This window comes from Lepeophtheirus salmonis, chromosome 3 (assembly GCF_016086655.4).
Source record: "Lepeophtheirus salmonis chromosome 3, UVic_Lsal_1.4, whole genome shotgun sequence".
NCBI lineage: Eukaryota > Metazoa > Arthropoda > Copepoda > Siphonostomatoida > Caligidae > Lepeophtheirus > Lepeophtheirus salmonis.
In genome coordinates, this window is record NC_052133.2 from 21,440,390 (window position 1) to 21,466,471 (window position 26,082).

General features: G+C 30.5%; 1 protein-coding gene across 1 annotated transcript; it reads right to left on the bottom strand.

Moving 5' to 3' along the window:
• Nucleotides 1-12,572: 12,572 nt before the first annotated feature.
• On the bottom strand, nucleotides 12,573-25,269 carry LOC121114626 (putative ammonium transporter 3). Its single transcript, XM_040708650.2, has 9 exons — nucleotides 24,864-25,269; nucleotides 24,698-24,808; nucleotides 21,986-22,143; nucleotides 18,635-18,781; nucleotides 16,457-16,627; nucleotides 15,533-15,664; nucleotides 15,285-15,466; nucleotides 15,045-15,219; nucleotides 12,573-13,134 (listed from the first exon to the last, which is right to left on the bottom strand). The coding sequence occupies exons 1-9, from the start codon at nucleotides 25,193-25,195 to the stop codon at nucleotides 13,025-13,027; spliced, it is 1,518 nt and encodes a 505-aa protein (XP_040564584.1). The 5' UTR covers nucleotides 25,196-25,269; the 3' UTR covers nucleotides 12,573-13,024.
• Nucleotides 25,270-26,082: the final 813 nt, after the last annotated feature.

Consider the following 26,082-nt stretch of genomic DNA (forward strand, 5'->3'; position numbering starts at 1 on the left):
GCCTAACATTTTTTTTCTATTTTTGGCTGTTTTAAAGGTATAACGCTTGTTGAAGCCCTTGGTGTTGCAGATAGGGATAAATTATGTGAATATATTTTAACGCCTAATGTTACAAAATTCCAACAACATTCTTAAAATGTCTTTATCATGCTTATAACTCGAGTTATCGATATTTAAAGTTGAGACTCAGACAGAAAAAATAAGGCTATATTTAGAATCAAGGGGATCAAATTCTACTAAGTTAAGCATATGTTGTTATAGTTCGTAAAAAAACAAGTGTGATTTTGTTGGATAGTTTAATTGTACATATGCACATATCAAGAGCTAAACCTCATAAATAGAATTGATACCAATGTGAGGGATATGAGTCATTTCTGTAATATCTACATCCAGGACACAGAAATACTATTGTCAAAAAAATAGTTTTGTTAGAGTAGGAGACGAAGCACAGTTGACTTCAAGAGAAAATAACTCGAGAACTTCGACGAAGAAGAAGTAGATGGAGAATGAAAACTCTTTAAGTTCCTCACTGGATCTTTCAGTTGATTATTCCATCTTTTTATTGAGCTCCTTAATTCTCATAGAAATATACGATGATTCTGTAGAAGACCTGTAGAAATTTATATATTCTTGAGCATAAATGCAATGATTCAGGACGTCAAAATTTACAAAACCGGACCTGGATTTTAAAGGGCTTCTCCACAACAAACCATTCTTCCATTAAAAGAGAAGATATCCACTGAGTGTAGCAAGAAGAAGGAAGATATCAGAACATAAACATGATGCAGATCCCATTAATTTCAAAATTAGCATTAGGGGAATTTTGTAAGGCATTTGACTAATAACATTAATTATATTCAATATTGTACTAAGGTAAATAGCAAATTGTAGATGATTAATTAGATGGAGACGTTACTTATGACAATGCAAATAATGAATTAAAAAAAAATAAGAGCATACGCAACAACCGTTTCTCCTTTTCTAATCTCAAAACAGTTAATTAATGATACTTTTTGCTCAGCCTTACGTATGTGTGTGTGGGTGAGACAATGCTCTTCTTTTTTTTTTTTTTTTTTCGAGGTATGGCAGGGAGCCAAGTTTTCTCTGGTCTCAAACCCACATTTAAAGGCCTCAAATTCCTGCTTAACGTTCCGAACAAACGTCTCTCTGAGTCCCATAGGTTGAACAATTGTTATGTTGACACTCCTGGGACGGATTTCCATGAGGGCTCCTTGTCTTTTCCAAATATTGGGCACAACATATTCGTCAAATGATTCCACTTATTTCCAACTGCTGCAAGTTTGAGCAAGCTATCTAAGAAAAAAAAAATAAGCTTCTTAAGTGCTCGCGTTTGCCCAAGAGAGCACCTCAAATTGGCGGCATCGATAACTTGCACAACCTATATTTGGTAACTATAATATCTATTCAATATTTATATTTCTTAATTTTTTTCTTTTATTTATTTGATGAGCCCTATGAGATAAATTTATAAAACTTGAAAAAAGTAAAAAAAAACAACTTTATTTACACTTTGTAGTTGTAGCATATGATACTATTATTAAGTAAGAATTAGACATCAGGGAAAAGTTGAATATTTTTTTCCAACAATATTTTATACTTGAGAATGAATAATCTAAAATAGTACAGAGTGGGTACTCAAAGCTTGCAGTAACTTGAATGAATTAAGAACTAGAACGGGCACTCGGTAGAGCCCAAACCTCCACCTTTGGTCATTTTTTCTAAATACTATACATAATTTCTTCTCTATGTTAGAGGGAAAAAGGTGCAATGTTGAATTTAATTTAACTTTATATATATTGCATTCATATGTGTTATATTTTTACAGGGTGAGGATTTTAAATCCGAAACAACTTTTGTAAAACAAAAGTTGCAATTATAGTTCTGAATCGTATATTGTTGCACGTTAATAGTCTTCTACAGTATTGACTTTCCAAAATGATAAATATGATAAATTACGAAGGAACTGACAATCTCATTACTATGTCTTGGATATTCCCTCAAAAAATGGCTTCCTTCGATGAAGTTTAATAAGAGGTGTTTTCTTCATTCTCACTCACAAATGAGATTTGGGATTAGAAGTTAGATCTAAAAGGTATGAAAGAATATCTTCTATAAGAATTAGCTCTTTATTCCGCAGAATTTAGTCATAATTGATAGTCACTTTTGGAATACTCATCCAAGTTTCACCTCCGAAAAAATCTTTCGCTAAACGATCTACAATTCCATGATCGATTACTTTCATATAACAAATGAGGGTTATGAATGGAATGTGGGATACGACATTGTCTCCAAGATCACGATTAATCACTTTTTAACAATAATTAATTATTCTATCCTACAATTGTTAGTTAATGGAAGAATTATTTATTATTTATTTTCAAGGCTCTATCGAAGAGATTGCGTGGGTAGTTAGTGTCTATCCAGATGTTAAGTAGTCTATGTAAAAATTAAGTGAAGAATGTCCCAGAAATTCTGGTAGGTGTAAAACCCCAATAAATTCCAGTAATATTGGATCTTAAGAGAAAATCCCTACTAGCTATATATTTACCATTCTCTTTTACCCTCTAATGGCAGATCATAAAATGGCCTCAAATTTGCAATTATAATAATTTGACAAATTATAGATTGACTTAAGTATTCATTAAATATAAGTAAACATTATACTATTACAATTACTCATAGAGATAGAAAATAGAGAGTGCTTACTTGATGAAAAAATTGAAGGGAGAGACAACTGATGAATACAAACAACATATGGATCAAAACATTCAAATATTATATAGTAAATAGCCGTTTCGTCTGACTTAATAATGTGATTTTAGGGGCCTAATGGATAATGAGGGTACTCAACATAGTTCAAATGTTCCTCTTTTATCTTATCAAAATGGCAAGTATAAATATGAAATCTGGAAAATGTGCAATAGTTTTTTTATTGCTATAATAATTCATCAATGTCAATTTTCACTCTTAGGAAGGAGTAAGATCTCTTAAAAGAATCTCCACGATTTGTGTTTAAATTCCTCTTGAATCGCATGAAGCCTAACACAACACAATGAAAAACATTTTCATAATTGATTTATAAATAATAATATTCTCGTTGGTTCTAGTACATACTATTTTTATAAAAAATGTTTTAGAATATTTAAGATAAATAAACATCTTATCAATGAAGTATAATTTATTCTTAAAAAAATTATATATTCTAATAAAATTAAGTCTTTAGGTATATCATTGATATTTTTAAATTATTGATTCTTAAACTGCATAAAATTCGTGAGAACACTAGAAATCTTGGTTCCTTTTCCAGTCTCAGTTTTCAGCTTTCCCAAGTGATACAGATCGTACTTGGGGGATTTAGAAAGTACCGCCGTTCTGGAAGTACAATTGAATGCAATGCAAGCAGGCATTGAGCTCTACGAATAAAACAATAAGAATGCATCAAGTTCCAATGATATCCACTACGACAAACTTACCTAATACCAAACTCCTTTTGTAAAAATTAGAAGGTTATTTCATCGCTAATTATTAATTTGTTTTAAGATTTTAAGAATATTATTCGTAACAGAAAGACGTATGTCGACTTAATAACTGATTGTTTTTATCCTAATGTTTCTTTATTGTTCATCAGCTGAATGCTTCAATAAATTGTCCTTGTCATTCTAGAGAGTTAAGTATTCTATACTTTATATCTCTAATGATGTCAACAAGTAAGTGACGCCGTCAAAAAAGAAGAAATAGTTAACCAAAACATTCGAATTGTAATAGTTAGCTATGTTAGAAACATAGAGGGCGCTTCAAATATAATCATTCTTTTAAATGTTTATTGCAATATAATAATTAATTACTATAGTTACATCAATTTGGAAATGTTAAATTGAAAAAGATTCGTGAGTATTCTACGAACTCTAGTCCCTTAAATCCTTTCATTTTCCATAATGAAATCATTTTATAACTGCATAACCTTTTGAAATGGATTTAATTAGTGGAATTTATGGTTTGGTTCAGGAGTTGAATCAAAGAGATGATCATTAATAGAAAGAAAGTTCTATTTTTTTCTTCAAACAGATTTTTTTTTTAAACAGTTTTACTTATACTTTAAAATTGTTGAAGTTTATAAGTGGAAATACTATGTTTTTCATTCTTTTACTCAAATATTACTTTTTCTCGTCTGCTGTCGCAATGTCAAAGTATTTCTCTTGCTATTGCTCAATAGCATCCCTTTATATATTTTACCTTTATATAATTACACTTTCTGATCTAGGAATTATCTTTGAAGTCCATGTAAAGGGAGTGGGGATCAAATTGTCGCCAAAATATTTTTCTACAAAAAACAACACAAAATATACATTTTTTAACTTTGTTATTGAAAATCAAAACTATGACGAGCATATAGGTATAGAGTAGCCATTTATTTGATATAATCACCGTTGGCATCAATAACAGCCTCAGTACGGCCTCTGAACCAGCTGCAGGCTCTTCTGACCATCCCATTGTCCATGTTGCGGAATACCTCCTTGATGGAGTTCATCAGGCTGGCCTTGGTGTCTGTTGGTATGTCTCTCGACATAGCCCCAGACAAAATAGTCCAAAGGATTAAGGTTGGGAGAGTTAGGAGGCCACAAATCCTTGGTTACGACGTCATAACAGTTCTCGGTTAACCACTGCATGGAGATTTTGGACACATGGCAGGGTGCTGAGTCCTGTTGCCACACCCAGGGCCTGTCTCCAGCCTTCATGGACCTGGTAGGGTCATCCTCAACCATCTTCTTCACCTTGTCGACAAAGTCGGTGTCCTTGACCTTCCTGTCGGCGCCCTCCTCCTTGGGTGCCCTCTTTATTGTGGCATCAACATCCCAGGTGTCCTCTTGCTTCTTACGGATACGCTGAACAGTCCGTAAATACACTCCTAAGGTTGAAGCAATCATTGAATTGGAGATTTCACCTCCATTATTAACCAATGCCATGACTACGCCGGACCTCGAAAGCTCCTCGTTCCACTTATAGCTCTTTATCTCCTCATATGATGACGGCATGATGCTAACTGAACTACGTATCGTCAGCTGACGAGAATAGCTTTTCTATTTGGTAACCAGTTTTTTATTTGATAATGTCGTCTTCAAGTTATCAAGGTTTAAAGTAGGCGACAATTTTATCCCCGCTCCCTGTATGTAAATTAAAAACATTTCCTTTTCTAAAAACGACCGAGACGCGAACCTAGACACACTAAGTTCAAGAGAATAATTTCTCCCGAGCACGTTGTCCATTGAGCTACGTCGTTCCATTTTCCTTTTTTGTTTATTTGTTATGAGCCCCAATTGAATTTGAATTTAATAATAATATATATATTGAATAATATTATTATTATGCAACTCTCTATCGTTTTGTAAACAATATGAATGTGGGTTTTAACCACTGAGCGTGCATAGTGAGTACCGGGGGTTCTCTCTCGGGATCCCCTTTTTCCGTGATTTCTGTGGGTTTTACACCCTTTATTTAATTATTTCATGGCAAGTTTTATTTTATAAAATATAATTCATAAATATTATTCCATATCTGCACAAAAGTTGGGTATTCGGAGTATGATATGGGTATTTGGAAGAAGGATGAGATATGAAAGTTCAGAAGCCTCATATTTTTATAAAATTTATAATTAGTTGGATTTTATTTGTGTGTGCAATTTGACTTTTAGAAACTATTACAGCAACAACAGTTTCAATTTGTCTTTCGTTTTTTTTATCTGTAGGAGCTTTAGTTTCTTACACTCTTGGACTTTTAGAAAATCCCGAAAATTTTATTCCTACTAACTTTATAATTACAACATCCCACATATATTCAACAAGAACGATATTTTTTATATTCTTACACTAATTTGAATTACCTATATTCCTAGTAAATTGGGGGGAAAAGGTGTTTGATTTGGCTCTTTCAGCTAATTAATTTAAATTAATTAATTTTTGATCGAGTAGAATAGGCTCTTAGTAACTTTATTTATTTATTTTTTAAACTTATGTACTTAAATAAAACCCAAATTATATTAGAACTAGATTTTTAAATCTTTTCGCATATATAATGTAAGTTTCTATAAATATCCTATATTTAGCATAAAGATAAAATATTTTGATATAAATGTGTATTTAATTGAAGTGTCCCCAATTCGGTACATCAGCCATACAGACATGTATAATTAATTATATGGTCAAATATGTCATATTGGACAGACAATTACAAAATGTCTTTATTTGTATTTATTAGTCGATAATACTTAAAATAATGATTACATGAGCACATATCTCATGGAATTCATAGCACAAAATTGTCAGAACGGATACGGAGCAATCAAAACACGTGCACACCTATTTTAAATGGTTTAAAAGTAACTGAAATTCCATGCGTGTTTTTGCATAATAAATAGTTGTTTGTGTTGTTCCAATTGTGTACTTAACCGGTGTAATAAGTTTCTTGCTGATTAATTCACAGTTGTTTGATTTATAAGTAACTTTCTATACGCACCAAATTTGGCACATTGGGTCATAGGTATCGAAAAAATAAATACTTTCTTTTTCCTACTGATGGATTAAGTAATCTCTCGTTCTATACGCTTGCACGGTGTACACTCGATGGTGTTAGAAAGATAAGGTTTCGTAGCAAAAAAACTTATAAAAAACGTTTTTGTAATTGTTTGTGCAAATGTCAAATATTGACAACAGAAAAGATGAAATACACATATTTTATCTGCGAAGAAGGTGAAACCCCTAGCTGGACGGCTGAAAATGCAAAAAGTTTTTATCGTTCAGATAATGTAACAGCCAATCACACGTAATTTTGGTTTCGTCAATTCCATTTTAGTAATTTCATTTTATTAACGTCAAAAATGTAGCAGGCTCTAATAGGCCAATGTTTGAAATGTGGATAAAATAATGGAAATGGTCGAGTTCAACTGTTCTGTTTGCACTGTTTTGATTGTCAAGGAGATAAAAATTAATGGAAATAAATCCCTTGAAATTATGGATTTCTTTTAATTAATCCAATATTTCATATAAAAAGTATTTTCTACTTCTGCAAAAGGAAACTTTAAAAAAAAATTAAATTGTACCTTTTAATTTTCTGCAATAAATTTTGCTCTTATTCATAATTTATTCTATAATATTTCTTATGGCTTTATGTCTTTACGTTGGTCAAAATTAAAGTTTTAGCAAAATAATTAAGATAAATCCCGTTTAAAAATATAAGCTTTAAGATTTTTTTAAAACTACTGAATTGGTTTGAAGATTCAGAAACATTTAATAACTTTTATAACATAAATACATAAATTGGAACTTAATTCAAATAGAAGTATTAATAATATTGTGCAACGAAATCAAGGTCTTGGAACAGGTGCTGTCTAAAACCCTTATTGTTTATTGTTATTTAAGCCATAGAATAAAAATGTGATACATACATTTTCAATTGCAGAAAGTTAAGTGGATCATAGCGTACATTTTTCCCAATTGAACTAGGCCTGCCAAGTCTAGCTCTATCAGGCATTTGTTGTAACAAGCCTCGACAAAATTTAAGGAAGGAACAATTATATTTTGAACGATGAAGCAACCAAGAATTTCTAACTGTGACCAACTGAATACAGCCAACACCATTTTTTAAATATAATGCATATTCGATTGCAATTGATGCTTTTGTCCATTCTAATAGTTCCACCCATTAGTTGATTGTATTGATGAATAGCATTAGGATGTTCCACAATTCTTCTTTTTTTTCTTCTTTAAAGAACATCTTTGGGTTGTTTTTTTGTTGGCTAGACGGAATGAATATTAGAGATTACTGTAACAACAGTATTGTCAAGACAGCGTATTATAGAAACCATGTTCTTGAAGTCAACTTTTGCATCGGCTATTCCTCTATCTTGTTTTTTCAAACTTTTAGCATTGGTTATTTTAGGAATTCAATTCTCACGGAAAGTACCAGTCGTACTGAAGTTTATGCTTGATAGATGAACTACCAAAGGGAAACTAGTGAAATAATTAGCGAAATAAAAGTCAAGATCCAAGGTCTTTGTGGCTCGCTAAAAACAGCTTTGTTGCTCAATCAGAAGGACTATAAAGCACAACTTGGGATTATTTTCTTTCACAAGGACACTACACAAACTTCTGACAGAGGATATGAAAGCCAGAAGGCTCAAGATGTGCAAGAAAATCCTCGTATGGATCAAGTCAAATGGGTCAAGTATGAAAATTTTCTCGGACAAGAACATTTTCACAGTTGATCAATTCCACAGCCGCCGGATCCACTGCTGGTTTGTGGAAATGAAAGAAGGGGTACAAAGGGTTTACCACACCAAATATCCGGTCCTTACAATGGTCCTTGGCGTTGTAACAGATGGATAGATGATGCCTCCCAATGTTACTCTTTAAAACTATATTTCCTCGCTTTCACGAGAGTAAAGACTGTCTGGTTTTATACAACTTTCCTGCAAAAGCCAAAAGAGTACGAAATTTCATAATTTGCTTGTGCATCCAAAATGTGTTTTCGATAGATCTGCAGGCTTTCTTCGAATAGGTTCCTCCCCTCCTTTTTATCTACTTTTGTATTTCATCTTCAATGCTTATCGCCATTTTGACCATTGCTTGGGCCATTTTTCTCTATCAAAGAAATATTCATCGACAACACAAGCCTCCCCTAAACATTTTTTTATTCTTCATATTTTCTGCGTCATTGTTTCAACATATTCTCCTTCTCACTAACTATAAATTTTTTACAATTTCCTTATGTCAAGCTACTCTCAAAAGGGACAGATCCATAAATTAACCATTCTGAAGAATTTTGGATTGATTTATCCATCATATTAGAACTGTTCTTTGATATACCAAATATTATCTGATTGGTCTATTGAAACCAGAGTAGCATTCAAAGACTTATCATACTCTATAGCCTAAATTCTAGCGTTCCTACAGTTGAGTTAATTATGACCCAGGCTAAAGCAATTTTGACAATGTAATTGACTTTCTCTAAAGCCTAATTTCATTAGAGAAACATCTATAAGACCAATCTGGGGAATTATATTCGAGAAAACTCCAAATACTACTATATCATCTACATAAATCCATACCTCTCTATACCTTTGATATTTACCCTCAGCCACTCGCCTTCTCAACTCCAAAAGGGTGTCTGCAGAATTATATTGAGAGGGAGGGAGGGGGTTTGGTTTTGCAATTTTATTGAAAAAAGCCATAAATTTGTACAAATTATTACATTTTCAGGGAAAAAAATTCAAAAATCGAAAGCTGTTCAAAAAAATTTCAAAAATTAAATTTAAATACTTCATTTTGTAAAATTTTTTTTTCTAAAATTCACTTTTTATTTTTCAGAAAACTAAACTTTTTGAAAAAATATTTCATAAATGAAATGATCTAAAAAATATATAGTAAAAAGCAACAATTCTTCAATTTGAAGGGGCTACAGCTTCTCCACCCCGCCCCCACGGACGCCCCTGCTCCTACCTCCATATATAGTACAAAGCCCCTTAGTATAATTTGAGATTTCCCATGAAAGGGCATGAGTATTGTTTACAAAATGTTCGATTTTCACCTCTATAGAAATTATTTATAGTAGCACCATCTTGCAGTAAAATCAGACAAATTTTTGAGTACTATTTAATATATTTATTATTTTTTAGTTTTTTTTTTTTAAATTATTATTGATATTTATTTAACATATATTACATAAATATACACCTATTCAATATTATTGATAAAATGATGTACTTTCCATAGAATGTGGATCTACAACATTCTTACATAAATATATTAAAATATATAATCTCTTGTTCATCCATACATAATATTTAAAAAGTACTTGGTATATTTTTATTTACACCTGCTAAACGCACAGGTAGTACATACCTATAAATGCTTTATAAACACAGGAAATGCAACGCCTCGTGTGATGATTGATGTGACTTCTCACCCTCCCGCGCGCTCGTAAAGAGACAAGCAGAATAATGTAAAGTTATACACACAAAAGAGATTAATATATATAAAATCAAATATCTTCCATACTTCTTTCCTAGATGAATTATTTGTTAGTTCAAATTCAAGAATGAATTTGGGAGGCAAGGGAAATAAATTGCAAAGGAATACTTCTTTAATTTAAACAATCACACTAGCCTGCAAATACAAGCAAGTACTTTAATATTTACTGATTGAACATGGCATGCAATGAGCCAATTTGATGTTTACCTCCCAAATATTTAATCAAGGCAGGAATGATAACTATAATTAATTAATATGAAATTGCAATTTTAATTCTTTATAGAAAAAAAATAACAATTTTGTTCCTCATGATTGTTAGTTAGAAATGTCTTTGTAGGCCAAAATGTGGTATTGACTTCGACTGATAAAATTGTCTCTGTAAGTGTCCTTACACAATATGAAATAGGTCTTGTAAATCTGGCGAGCACAAACGATGTCGACAATAAATATATTATTCCAATAAGAAAAAAAGTTGATGGGGCTATGAAAATTAGGTTTTTATATTTACATCCTTTTGCGACAAGTTAAACCCCGTGAGGGAATTATTGGCAAAAATATTATTGGAGAAGGAAAATTCGCCAAAGGACAATTTGCTAAACGGATATTTTGTTGAAGGACAATTGGGGACATTTTGGCGAAAAATGATACTTGAATATATAATTAGCATATAAACAATACTTAATTGTTAAAGTATCATTCTAAATTGTATTAAAATATGCAATCATACATATAAATATATAATGTTATTTTGGAAAATGATATATAATAATCATTAATTAAAATAGTAAATAAAAAAATTATCCTTCGACGATATGTCTGTTTGTAAAATTGTCCTTTGTCATATAGTCCTAGAACCATTCAAAGCTATGAAAATGTTAATTCAAGAAAAGTTTTACTATATATATATATGATTTGTTACAAAATTTCATGAAAGAATTTTTCCTCTCCTGGTTTAACGTCAGCAAATACATTTGTTCCTGTGTTGGCTATTTCCTCTTCAATGCCTTATCTATCCAATCATACATTTATGTGTAAAAAAAAATATTTCTAATAATTATTATTTTTTATATATATCACTTAACAACTTGATGTAATACTCTCTAGGAGTCCAACAGCACTCTGTATCAAAGTTGAATAAACTTTGTTTTATTTTGTTTTTACTTTTTGGCATGTACAATTATTTATCCATTGTTAAGCATACTTATTGTAATTAATGACAGAGTCTTAATTCCTATTGTCAAAGCCACCACAAAGTGAATATAATCTAAAAATAATAGGTCTTGTAATTAATTAACTAAACTTTCTAGGGAAGTTAAGCTATAAATGTATATTTTGAATTTAAATTATTCTTTGTATTTTAAAAATAAAACAAAGCTAATTCTTTAATATGTATAATTTTTTTATTTGTTCAACTAATTTCCAGACTTTATTTAAAACAAAAGCTCATGCTTTAATTCAATTTCACACTTCTCCTGATGAATGATCTGGATTGATAAAGAGATCAAACTCAGTTTGGGAAGTGTACAGGGTTGAGCAGAAAAACATGTACTGTTAATTAATGCTAATTTTTTAATTAATATAGGAAGGTTTAGTGATTATTTTTTGACGTTCTAGTTCAGCCATCCTTTATGATTAAACAGGCTCAAATAAACATATATTCGTCTCGTCATCATGAGTGAGCAAAAAGACAAAAGGCAGTGCATTTCAGATGTCTTAGATGTTGTAGTTGAGGGCCGAGGATCATGTATATATTATGTGAAGTGCTCCAGAAGCAATTTTTTCAAGGCAGCCAAAAAAATATGGAAGACATAGTTTAATGTGAGATCCAAAGTTCCTGTCCAACTTGTAGAAGAACCTTGAAGACTCCACCAAATCGATGAATTGCCTCTGTAATGACTTCTCCGTGGCTACTAGGACCATCATGACCTTCATACAACTTCTGGCAGTGGGGATAAAGACCAGGAGGCTCGAGATTTCACATTTTGCTGTCCAACACTGTAACTTGAACATGGGGAAGTACTCTAAGAAGACAATGCCTGACCGCACAAAATGATAATTTAATGGATTAAGAACCTGGTAAATTTATAAATTTTAAATATATGTTTGTTTGTTTTCTTTTATATAAGAATACATACATCCTATTTTACTGGATTTATTTGCATTTTAGGCTTTGTTCTGCATTTTAGGCCTTTTTCTGCATTTATATTCGTATTTTTGAGTTTCTTATTAGGATTTTTACTTGCATATTTATCATCATTTGTATGTGTTATTTGGACATTATTAGTAATGAATTATTACAAAAAAAAACGACATTGGATCAACCCTCTGAATAAAAGAAAAATGCATAAAATAGTTAGTAGATACATGCTTCTACATTCCAAAGATGTTTTAATTATTTCCGTATCTTTTTCTGAATCAGAGAAAATTTTGCACGAACAAAAAATTATTTTAATATTCAATAAATTCCTTCTTATTGATGAAAATAATTAACATTCGAATTAGTAGCAATAAAAAGACAAATAACCATATAATAATTAATCATTGAAATATTTTCCGATATTTATTTATCTATCTAGACTATTGATAGTAATTACATTGTTGCTTTGGACTATAAAGTTTATTTCCATTCCCAGTTTTCTTGAGGTAAAAACAATCAAGAACGTTCCATACAAGGGCAAAAAATTTGAAATAGAATTATTTTAAATAATTATCCTATTTTTACTTGTTTTAAATACTGAAATAAATAACATCAGCAGTTTTACTGATCATTTTGCTGTCTAACAAAATAAAAAACTGAACATATATATAGAAATGTAATTATTACTTTTTTTCATCATCTCGACTTCCATTTCGAAGTACAAATTTAATATTTTTTTAAATAATTAATCTCTTATCCTTTCTATGTATAAATGTAATTTTGCAAAATTTGACTTTTAACCAGGGATTTATTGAAACTGAAGTAAAAAGATATGACCATATATTTAATCCTTCTTTGTAAAAGCGCTTCTTACATCCTGCATTCGTTTGATTTGAATCAACTTATCATGAAGTAACTTGGAACCATAATTGGTTTCCAAGTAGTTCATGTGGCCTGAAAAAGAAAATATAACCTCATTATATGACAAATTGGAAAATTCCTAATTTAAAAAATAAAATAATTATTTTTTGACTGATTGAGTAGGTTGTTACCAAAGATGTATGAGTGACAAAGAGCCATGATTTGTACATATTTTTCTTGAGAGAATTAGGTCAGACATTTTATATTTTTTTTACAGTTGATGTTTTTGTTTTTTGTTAATTTACATTTTTACAATATTTTGACATATGACCAAGCACTAGAACGACGGATGGTAACGACCCCCTTAAACAACGGTGGATATCAAAAAAATATATTAATTTATTTTGTAATATTGGTCTCTTTAATGATGTAACGTTTTGCAAATGATGATGAACCTGGGACTTCCTTCAGAAAGTGTTCTTGACTAAAACGGATTGAACATCTTTCTTTTTTCTATTTGTTTGTACAAGATTGAGTTATCTTTGCCTTTATACATTTACTCTTCATATAAAGGGGTTGATTAGTGTTTCTTAGAAGGAGAGGAATTGAGTCACTTGATTCCATCCTTGCATTTTTTGATATAAATATATATATATATCAATCAAGCAAAATGTAATAAAGGTATTCAAAAAAATGACATACCGCATGCCTTGTCAAAAACGTCAGAATAGTCATTCGAATCAGAAAAATTGACATCCTTACATAATAACAGGTGGAATCAGAATGGATATTATAGCCAAATCTATGTATATATTTATACAAGCAAATTACACTTGTTTGACCTTTTTCTTACCCAATTGTAGAAGAAAATTATTATTTAAAATGCCTGGATATCAAATATGATACCCACGTTGTCTAGGTAGTGTTCAATATATCAACCAAACGATTACCAATTTAAATTTATTATTATGAAAATTCAAGAACTTATAAACAAATACAATAAATAATTTTCTCATACTATTTCATTGACTACCAAATGGGCATCCAATATGATACCCTCGTTGCTCTATTTTTTTTTTAAATGTATAGGCAGCCTTTTTAAATAAAAGAGAAAAAAAAATTCTCATACTTTCAAAATTACTTTTTTTTACACATTGGAATATTGTGATAATAATTTATACAAAAATTATAGGGAAGAAGGTGGGGAGATATATTTAAATTTGTATAAAATATGACTTATAGGTATGGTAAAACAAAAAAGAAATAGAAAAAGGACATGGTAACCTTCAATTGAAAGAATGTATTGAAAGAAAGCAGCTTAATTGTCATGACTTTTTATTAGATCAGCTTCAAGCAGGGGTAGGAGAAAGGAAATAAATACATATCCCACACTGTACAGAGGCGTCTGCAGTTCAGTTCTATGTTCAGTATTACACTCCAAATTCAAGAACATACACAATAGTGATTATTTTAGACTAATTAAATGGTCTCTCTTCAAGAATAAAAAATAAGGATAACTGCTTTGGAAAATATAAAAGAATCCATCACGTGTTCTAGGTCATAAACTCTACAATTCTGTCTTTTATTGCTTTCATGTATTTATTGTAACGTCATTAAATAAGTCAAAAATTAGAGCCATGGAACTTTTGTAATGGAGAAAATCTTGAGGAAATGCCTTCATGTTACAGATAGTGTCCTTATTTAGGACTGAAAACTGAAGTTTATTTCAGTTCAATCTCAGTCCAGTTCTGTTCATTCCTGCGGATCAAACCAAAAATGTATAAAGTTTCATCCTTCATGACGTCACACAACTTTATTTCATCTGCTTTTAATCAATTCTGGTACTGAAGACTGTCCGAAGGACCGACAGTCTTCAGTACTGATCCCAAGGACTGATTGGACCAATCCTATGACTGGACTGGACAGAATAGATAAGGACTGACACACACTTAGTTACATACATCTATAAAATAAATAAAATAGAATTCCAACTCTTTTTTTACCTTCGTTTTTTCCGACTGGAATCAGATTTAAATCAACTTCCGGCTTGTGAGTCCTCAATACGCTTACAGCTCTCGTTACTCCAACTCCTGAATGAAAAATATTATGTTCACAGTAATCCGCTCCAAGGAGCTCCTCATACGGATCCATTCGGAAGTGGATAATTAAATTGATTCCCTGAAATAAATGTATTTGCATATATATAAACCCAGACCATAAAATGAACAAAGAATTAAAATTACTTTGATTAGCAAGAAAGTAACGATCCCTGCCCAAAGCATGAGACAAACTGAAGCAAGGATTTGGACTCCAAGGAGATAAAATCCTCCTCCATGGAGTAATCCTGCATAATTAGAAACTCTGTCTAATGAGTCCTTCTCAGCAAATATCCCAACGGCAAGCATGCTCCAAAAACCTCCAAATCCTTTGGATAGATAATTAATTTTTAGTGACATTTTAAAAAGAGTGTATTATATCAGATCTACTATACCATGCACGCATGTAGCCCCCACAGCGTCATCTACTTTTAACCAGATAAGAAAACCAGCGGTGATGTTGCTTAAAAACGATCCAACAATCCCTATGAATATGGACTCAAAGGTTGTAACTATGGCACATCCCGCTGTAAAGGAATAAATAGGGATGTACATTGATCCGTTTCGATTATGAAAGAGATCTGTATCTGTGATCATTTTATATGTAACAAAGAATGATAAGCAAGCCCAATTTTGTGACGTAATGAGTCTACAAATTCAAGAAAATACTACATATATCGCCCACCATCGGACACTGAGTGTAAGGATGAAGATAAATCAAATTTAACTTCGTTACGTCAAGTCTGCCTGGCGTGGTATCATAACCAGTGCTGCTAATCAGGAGCATTTTGGGCGTGCTAAAAAAAAGAAACCAAAAATAAGAGAGTAACCCTGATAATTTGATGAATTTTTTTAAGGAGAGCAGTCACGGTGTAATGACGTGCATTAGATCAGCTACAAGCAGCTGAAACGAAGGGGCAGAAGGAAGTAAATAAGAATTACTCCCATGTAAATTCTCAATTTTACTTTGAGTCCAACAGGGATTATAAATTCATACCTAATCCTCTGGGTGACTCTCTCTGTTATATGTGCACAAGCAAAGACTTAATTCAGTTTCTTACATAAGAATGATATGTTGTATGTAATGGAATAGGAAGTTCATTCCTCAAGAAAAAATATTAATGAGAACAGCTGAGGAAAATAAAATTCATAATTCAGTTTACCAACTCAAAAAAAAAAAAAGAAGGTAACAAAAAACGGCATCCGATTATCATCATGAATGATAACAAGCCTTTAGAAAATATCATAATACTCGTGTTAAGTAAGGAATTTAATTTAAAAAACATGGTGTCATGTAATATTTCATTTGATTGACATACCTGTGATGCTGACCAATGCACCCAAGATTCCATTGATAATCATGAGTACATCAATTTTACCATTTGTCGTGTAGAGGCTATAGCCTACAGAAAAAATACAGCCTGTACATGAGGCCACAAATGTTGTGACCGTTGCTTTGGCTGCAAGGATCCACTTCTTCCCAGAAACACCTACAAAGGTGAAGACAAACACATAAGTATCTATGACGTATAGGCTCTAAGAATGTCATTTTGTTTCAGCCTTGAAGGTGGAAAAATAATCATCAAAAGTCCCAAAAAAAAAGGTATTTCATGGACGCGTTTTGAATTGAAAATCTGTAAAATGGTGGAAAAAAAAGAAATTTTGATGATTTTTCTTTAAAATTATCCATTTGAATCCAGTTATAAGACTTCTTTCTTCTTTTTTTTTTAAAGTATTATAGATGAAATAAATGTCATTTCTTGATGGTTCCTAGTTAGTTAATCTATCATTCAAAGCACTTTCAGTGCCCTTGCAGGAGTGTCCGCAGGAGGCTAAGGATTTTCTGCTTTTTATTATAACTTTTTTGTGTCATTGGTGCAAATTATGCAGTGGTTCAAACAATTTAATATTAGATATTTTATTTTTGAATTTAGTTTTCCAAAATAATTTATTTTATAATTTTTTTTTCCAAAATAATTTATTTTATAATTTTTTTTTCCAAAATAATTTATTTTATAATTTTTTTTTCCAAAATAATTTATTTTTTCTGAATAGATGTGGTTTTTTGAAATTTAAAATTAGACATTTCATTTTTGAAATATCTAATATTAGATATTTCATTTTTGAACTTTAATATTAGACATTTCATTTTTGAATTTTTTTCCCAAGAGATTTAATTTTCTCTGAGTAGCTATGGATATTTGAAATTTTCTTTCAAAAATGCAATATTTACAAATTTTTATAGAAAATTTAACATTTGATATTTAATTTTTGAATTTTTATAGAAAAATGCGACATTTGATTTTTTTTTTCAGAAAATTGAAAGTTTAATTTTTTTTCTAAAAAAATACATCTTTTGTAAATAGCTATATTTTGTTATTTTGTTTTTTTCAAAAATTTAATTTTTAGTAAAAAGCAATGGTTTTATGATTTTTTTTTTTCTGAAAAATCTAACTTTATGTGAATAGCTATGGAATTTTGATTTTTTTATACTAAAAAAATTAAATCTCTATGAGTAACAATAGGTTTTTGAATTTTTTTTTCTAAAAAATGTAATATTTGATTTTTTTAAATTATTATTATAAAATTAAGTATATGTATATATGCTGACCTAAATCAAGTGAATAATATTTGTCACATAGACAACTGATATGAATAAATATGGATGATTTGATCTTTTTTTTGCCACTTTGTTTAAGTTTGGTCCGGCACAAAAAAAAATGTCTTGGAATAACATAAAAAAGAAATGATTGACTAAATGCGTGAGCAGACTATTTGCAACGTTCCATTTTCCCAATGTTCCATTTGGGACATTAGACCAAAAAATAATATTATACTTGTATATATTGATATTTACTATTTTGAATTTTAATTCAATTTAAAGTGAAAAATTAGTACTATTATGCAGAAAAATATATTTTTTAAAGTTTTACTTATTAATAATTATGAATCAAAAACAACACAGTCTTATGTGATTTAAATACATTTCGAATCTTTACTGAAATCGCTGAATAAATGTATATAGAATAAATTTTTATGCAATAGACCTATATACCTATATGACATGCATAGCACATAATCGATACTTATTTGTCATACTATCATTTTAAATTGAATTGAAATATGGTATTTTGAGGAAATGTATGTTCAGCAAATTGTCCTTCCAAAACATTTTTGCGGCAAATTGAACGCTGTACAAAGATTTTCGGCGTTAATCTTTAAATTAACAGTCCCATTTAGACACTAAATTGCTCAAAAATGAACTGAGAATTTTTAAAACGTGTAATTTTTGACTTTTTTAAGACTTTATGAGAAGTGCAAATTGCAATTTGTATGCTATCCACTTGAACAGATTACATATTCCTAACTTGAACACGACATATATTATATGTAAATATATTTTTTTTGATTTGGAGTGAAGCAAGGTTGCTTAATGTAAGAAGCAAGACAAAAACAATTGGAATAATTGTTCAAACATATCTGAAAGTGTGCATTACCGAATGTACTACCCGCATTGAAAGCTAGCCATCCCCACCAAAGCATAAATAGTCCAATAGCTGCATTTGCTGGAGATCCCATTGGGGGGTCTCCATTAATATCCCATCTGCCCAGTCGAGGTCCCATCATCTTGGCTGCTACAAATGCTATAAATATTTTTGTTTTAGTTTTTTATAAATAAGGCGTTAATAGTTGTAAAATAAATAAAAATTGAACATACGTATAAATATTTAACTTAATACTGGTTTATTTTTCTTTAATGGAATATTTATGATAATATTTTGATTTTAACTGTCAATTTCAAGTGATATTGTTCAATCCGTTTAGATTTTTTAGACATGAAAATAATCCTTATAGCTAAAAATGCAAGTAAAAGCATCGATTGTGAAGAAAAATACGTAAGGCAATTCAAGAAATCTTACCATAACAAGGTTAGTTACCCTCGTTTTGCAATCATTTACGAGAGATTTCAGTTGTCAGATGCAGCAATATTCGCTAAATGTAATTTTCTTACAGAAAATATTTAATTAGTTGCATCTGCAAATATCTTTGATATTCAAAAAGTTAAAAAGGAAAAACCAAAGTACAGGAAAATTCATACCAAACTCTCAAAAGGGGAATTGTTGAAATAACTCTTTTTTTTTTTTGACAAGATTGACCACATCAAAATGGTAAAAAGTGTTGAAGGAGAGAAGAAATGATACCATCTGATCAAAAAATATATTTCCCACTAAAATTAGGAGTGTATGGTCATCAATAAAAGTAGACTAATATAAATTTGTTTCAATTTGATTAGTTTTTTATTACTTAAAATATACAAAATTGGGATTTGTAACATAAATGACTTGAAACTAGAAATTCAAAATAACTGTAGTAAACTTTATCACTCTTTTTTTAAGTTGAAAAACGATAAGCAAACAAATTCATATTAGTCTTTTTTTCATTTAAGAGCCCTATACGAATATATAAATCAAGTCATATTTCACCAAGAGGTGGAAAATTGGAGGATCAGATAAGAGAAGCACTATCTGTGCAAGAAAATCCCGTGAGCTTAGAGTCAATAGTAGCTATCACATGTGATGGTTGTAACACTAATGTAGGAATTTGGTCTGGAATAGGAGGGAGGTTTGAACTTTCCCTTCAAAATCTACTTAAATGGATGGTGTGTCATTGACATATGAATGAATTGACATTGAATGAAGTATGCAAACAGTTTGATGGTGGGCAGCGAGAATAAAATATGTACAGGGTGCTCTAGGTATCTATTCTACGAAAATGCTTTTTTTTATCAAATGCAATTTTCTCTCCAACCAGTAATATCAGATCCAAAAAGTAAAACAAGATTCTGAAAGCTTAATAGATTCCAAACTTACATTTACAGTCACTCTAACTTTTGCTTTGTTGTTACTTCAAAATCATCCCTAAAGGCCTCAAATTCCCTCCTTTGTGAATAAGCGTCTCAATGAGTACTGGAGTTTGAGTAATTGTTATTTGTTACTCCCAGTGTGGATTCTAAGGAGGGCTCCGTGTTTTTTCCAAATATTTGGGGCAACGAATTCGTAAATTCATTCCATTTTTCCAGCTAGTGCAGGTTTGAGCAATTTATCTAAGAAAATAAATTAGCTGGCTATCTACCTGCATTTCTCTAAGATAGTGAGCTAAAGTGACAACATAGATAGATTACACACCCTGTATAAGCGCTGAATAAAAAATATATAAATTTGAACTTAACAAAATGCAAAGTCTTCATTGTAAGGCTGTTGTAGGAAAGGAAAAACAAAGGACTAACGATATATTGGGATATTTAAGTAAAGGCCAACGCTACTTTAAACTATATTGCCTTGACAAATCCGTCAGGAAATATTCATTTTACTTCCAACTTTCCTCTTAAATCAATTGGAACCTAGCACGAAGGCATATGGCTGACCAAAACTGCTATAATTTTGAGACATCTACTATAATATAAAATTATAGTAGATGTATGTACACATCTCCGTCCGTCCACCTATAAAATGCATAAGATATGGTATTTATTTGAAAAACAGAGACAACTACAGCCCTTAGACATAAAATGAAACAAAGCCTTAGGTACATACGTAACTCAGAACTCTGAACAACTTTTATTTTAATTTGACAAAACAAAAGAGATTTATTCAGAGTTATACAAGGTACTCATAAGATCTATCTAATATTCAAGTCTCACTATAGTTTTTTTATAAACACAATAAAGGATGAGACCCAAGAGTTGGCCTAGAACATTTTCATGTTTTTTTTAATGTATGCAATATTAATCATTAATAATTTTTTTGGGGAAAATAACGAGATGACAAGGAGAAAATTGTATCTTTGTTTTCATTTCCATGATTGACAGAAGTGAGGGTAGTATTAAACTTTTTTTCTTTTGGGAAGGGATTGTGCCCTAGACAGAAGCAGGTGCAAACTCAATTATTAATCAGCAAATTGTTCAAATTCAGGTTTTTTTTATCAAGGTGTGGGATTTAAACCTTCTACAAAGCAAAAAAAATTAGGTATTGTAAAACAATTGATGTTATAACTATTTTTCTGAGATGAAACAGTCTAGTAACGTGTATCCAAGGAATATTGTATACGGTACATGAAATACAGACCTTTTTTTTTAACTTAATGGTATTATATAAAATTACCATTAGTAAATTAGTTATCCAATGAAACAGTTTCGTAATTTGATTATCTTAAGAAATTAAAAGACCTTTTAATTTCATTATTATTTTGATTACATAAAATAAATTGATCAACCAAAAAAAAAAAAATTACTCCTTTAGACATCCTTATGCAATTTCTTCTTTGATTTGATTAATATTCTAATTTAGAGTCTTCAAAAATCTACAGCCAATATCCGAGAATTCAATTTTTACTCAATTGTCAGATTCAGTTGCACAAAGTAGCTACATGTAGATACAATTAATCCATTTGACCTACGAAATTGTAGTCATAAAATAAAATATGGCCAGAAATTATTAAAAAAAGTGTATAAGAACGCTATAAAAGGGAATTATAGAAAATAAATGAAACGCTCTTCCCTCTAAAAATATTTTGTTTCTCGTAAAAAAAAAAGTTTATTATTAAAATCCAATTTTTAAAAAAAATTGACCCAGCCCAGCTCACACTAAAACAGGGCCTGGTCAAATATGACCATTACAAAAGAAAAAAAGATAATTTCACACATTGCAGTAAACTTTTTAGACAATATCTACGAGACTAACCAAGACATACATTTGTTTTGGATTGCATGGACTTATTTCGCTTAACCTAGCAATGCAGAACTTTGTATACACATTTTAAACTATGTGATGAATTAGGAACATAAGTACCTGATGTTCCTCCAACCAAATGAACGCCTCCACCTCCTGCAATATCCACAACCCCAAGTGTGTTCAGAAAACCATGATTTCCCCAAAGCCATCCTGCAGGAACACAGTATACCACCGTATTAACCAATGAGAAAAGACAGTACGCATAAAAATTGCATCTGAAAATTATATAAAATGGTACTTTGTAAATTATCAATAAATATAAAGTGAATTGACTATAATATACCCTGCTATAAAGATATGAAAAAGACAAAACTCTCGGCAATGGTAAATTTAAAAAAAAATGTTTAAAGTGTTGGTGCAATAAATTGAGACTTATGTATTGAGACAATAAGATTATAAAAAGGGAATTGGAGTCAGTCATACAATTTTTATTATAGATTAACTATAAAACAGAAACAAGAACAAATATTTTTTTATTCCATGTGCTCAACCTCTCTCTTGTTTATGAACTTCTTGAAGGTTTATGCCCCCTCATTCCTTTCCAAATTAACTGCAATCATTTTAATACTAGGCATTAGACAGACCACATTGTTACTAGGGTTAGACCTTCTCACAAAAAAAAAAAAAAAAAAATATTTAGCTCGGGGCTATTTGGAGGCCATTCTTGAGGCTGACATTTGACTGCAGCAATTCCAACGTCTCTCGGGTGTGTGGTTACGGACTGAGTCATTTTGGAATGCGTATTGGCTAATTGAAGCAACCTGAAAAACCTTGCCTCGAAAAATAGAAAAACTTTGCTTCTATTGTATAAAATATACCTCCCAAGAAATCTTTGATATTACTCTCCGTTTTTCTTGAGCAGATTTGCACGTAGTTACTCAATATTTAGATGTTATCTCCTCAATAATGAAAAAATAATAAGAGCATGAGAAAAAAATAGGAAATAATATTAATTGGTATTATAAAGAGGAACACAAACTTACACAAAAAAATGGTACTTGTAAAATCAAAAAATACCAAAAAAGTTACGCAGAATAATGCCATCAAAAAATAAACTGCAATCACTAGTAACTTTTTGCAAATATTGCAAAAATTATGAAATAAAATTTTCTGGAAATTAAAAACACTCATTTCACAGAATTAAGTCTTAAAATTATAAGTCCAACAAAAACCGTTCTGTGCCATATCTTCTTAAAAGCTGAAAGTTGATGTATGACGGAATAAATCAATATTCAGAAAACTATAGATATTTCATTTAAACATCAATTTTTATGTATCAAATTCATGTAAAAAAATCTCCAGACATATTTCTAACAAGTTTGTTATATCTTCAAATCCAATATTTCATCGTCTTTTTGCAGCTGAAAAAAAGGTAAATCCGCATCAAATCTTCCAGAAAAAGACACTTTTGTCACCCTACCTTTTCGATTTACTTCAAATTTGTAGCAGAGTTAGCTTTAATGAAAAATTTGAGCTTCTAACTCTGTGCGGTTCATGAGATATTACATTTTTAAAAATCAGCCGTATCAACAATCTTGTTGAAAAATTGCAACATTTGAAATAAGCTTTTTTATTAGTCATAATATCGATTCTAGAGATATAATCTACCTGAAATTTTGACCAGAAAAGCTAATTGATACGAAAAATTCAAAAATTGTATTTATTTGGTTGAAATACTTTCCATTTTTCAGATATGACACTAATTCTTTTTTTTCGTTCAATCCATATTTCATCCAAAAAATTGATGTTGGAATAAATATCTAACCAAACCCTACTATTAACATTCCTTCATAATTCACTAAACTTCCTTTTCTCCAAATATTTGTGTTGTGAAACAATTCCTTCTTATAAAATAAATACCTTCAATTTGGTCCAAAATTTCAGAAGGTTGTTACTATTCTAAAGTACATCAAATCCCTCAAGTATGGAGTTCAAGTTATATAACAGTAAATCCACATTATTTTATCACAATGTACGCTTAAATTTTTTAGTTCTTAATTAATATTTAGATTAATTTTCATTAAAATAGACATATTCAGCAATATCAACAGTTAGTACTAAGTTTTTTATTTAAAATTGTGTCAAAAATAGCTGCTATGTTAAAATTTGCAATAGAAAATATGTGAGTAAGAACAAAAATTTTCAATTTTAAAAATGTTAAACACTACATATTCAGGCGGCTGTATTCTACTCTAATATATATGTATATTATTTTATATAATAAAAGAAAAAAATGACTCATATAGAAAAAATAAAATCCTGTCTTTATTCCAGGTATCTGGAGTTCCATGCCTAAAGTGACCACTTAATTTGATTTACATATTTCCTTAGTGTTAAATTCAAATGTTCCTTACCCTCGGGAAAAAAAATTAATTTTAAAAAAGCCAACCATTTTTTCAAAATTGTTCGAACATGCCTAAAATATTTTATAAAAAAAAAAGATTTATTTTTCATTGAACTTGAATAATCAAAGCCTGAGAGATTCGATTAATGATTTATCAAATTTCAATAAGGTCATTTAAAAGGACAGTAAAGAAACACATAGGAGGGAATAGTCTCATAGATTACTTGATGTACTAAAAAGAGGAATTTATATTAAATGTGATGGATTTCTTAAAAACTGGATCTCGAAAAGTGGTGTCCTAACATGAACTCAACTGGAAGCAGAACTCGGGAAAAATTTGCTCCAATCCAACAACAGTAATTTCCAATCATGTCCCTATATCATTATGACTATTTAAGGTTTTGAAATGGATATATTTTTCTCACCTTTCCGCGATCCCTCCAGACACAATTGTCGTTGCAGTTGTAGCAAAAGAGAGTTGAAACAAAAACGTAGCATAGATGGGTCCCATTTTTAGACCTTCTGCATTCACAAACCTACATATAAAAAAACATAAGTAAAACAAAGAATGCAACCACTCCAGAGATTCACCATTTTCCAACCCCGAAAAATGGCGTTGTTCCATAACTTTCCCCATAGCTCAGCCCATAGCCAAACGCCCAGTACGTGACCCCTCCAAGAACGACATCAACCACATTTTTCATCATGATATTAACTTCATTTTTGAGGGAAACACAGCCGGATTCCAGCATTCCAAAGCCTGTTTGCATTGTGAAAACAATAAAGGAGGCACACATGATCCAGGTGGCATCATCCCAAAGCAAATCATCAAAAGGATCCTCTCCATAGTTGTTGAGAAGTAAGGTTTGATTATTAAGATCCTCATCAGAAAAATTCGAAAATGTTGTGTTCCTATTTGACATATTGTTTGACTTCCTCTTGAAAGTAAAGAGGCACTAAAGATGAAATTAAGTACTAGATTTATAATAGCAAAAAATAAAATATATGACTGAATAATTCATGTGTTTTCCCGTATCGAGTCCCTGAAAAAGGGTTATGAAAATATAATGATTAGTAGACCTTCAATAAATAGCCTCTTTTATTCAAAAACATAATAAGATATTTATAAGGCGATTAACGTTGTCCTCCCCCCCGCCTTATCAAATACGTTTCCCCTTACTGTGCCCAGAGGTTAGGCCTTAACTTGGACATAGCATATTTTGGAAGCATTTAAAATAACATAAAACTTGAATAAATTTTATGTTTAGGGCCTTTTCCTCTAATTAATATTATACAATATTATTTTTAGGATTGTAATTGTAAAAAAAAAAGGTCTTTCATATCTTCTTTCAATTTAATTAAAGTATCTACGTTATACATTTTTTCGCACTTTATGTATTATATATCCAAATAACTATTTCAAAATGAAGTGGATTTCAAGTACAATTATTTAAATATTTGTGCAAAACAAAATATTAACAATCCTAAAAGTCTTCTACTCAAGTCGTTCAAACATTTCCACCCGTTTTCTTATGATAGCATATGTAGATCATAGTATTTGTTTACAACATATAAAATACATATTTCTTATCTTAACTAAAGTTTTTATAAAGGAGAGATACATCTCACGTCTTATATTACATCATCGAATTTTAAACACATAGAATACTCTTGTATCCTACATAAGGATGATAAAATAGGTATGATTCGCTTGGGAAAAAAAGAAAGTATGAGTGAATATTTCCTTTTTTCATACATCCTTAGAGTTGCGCTCATAACGTATTAGCGTCTAAATACAACAACTTCCACG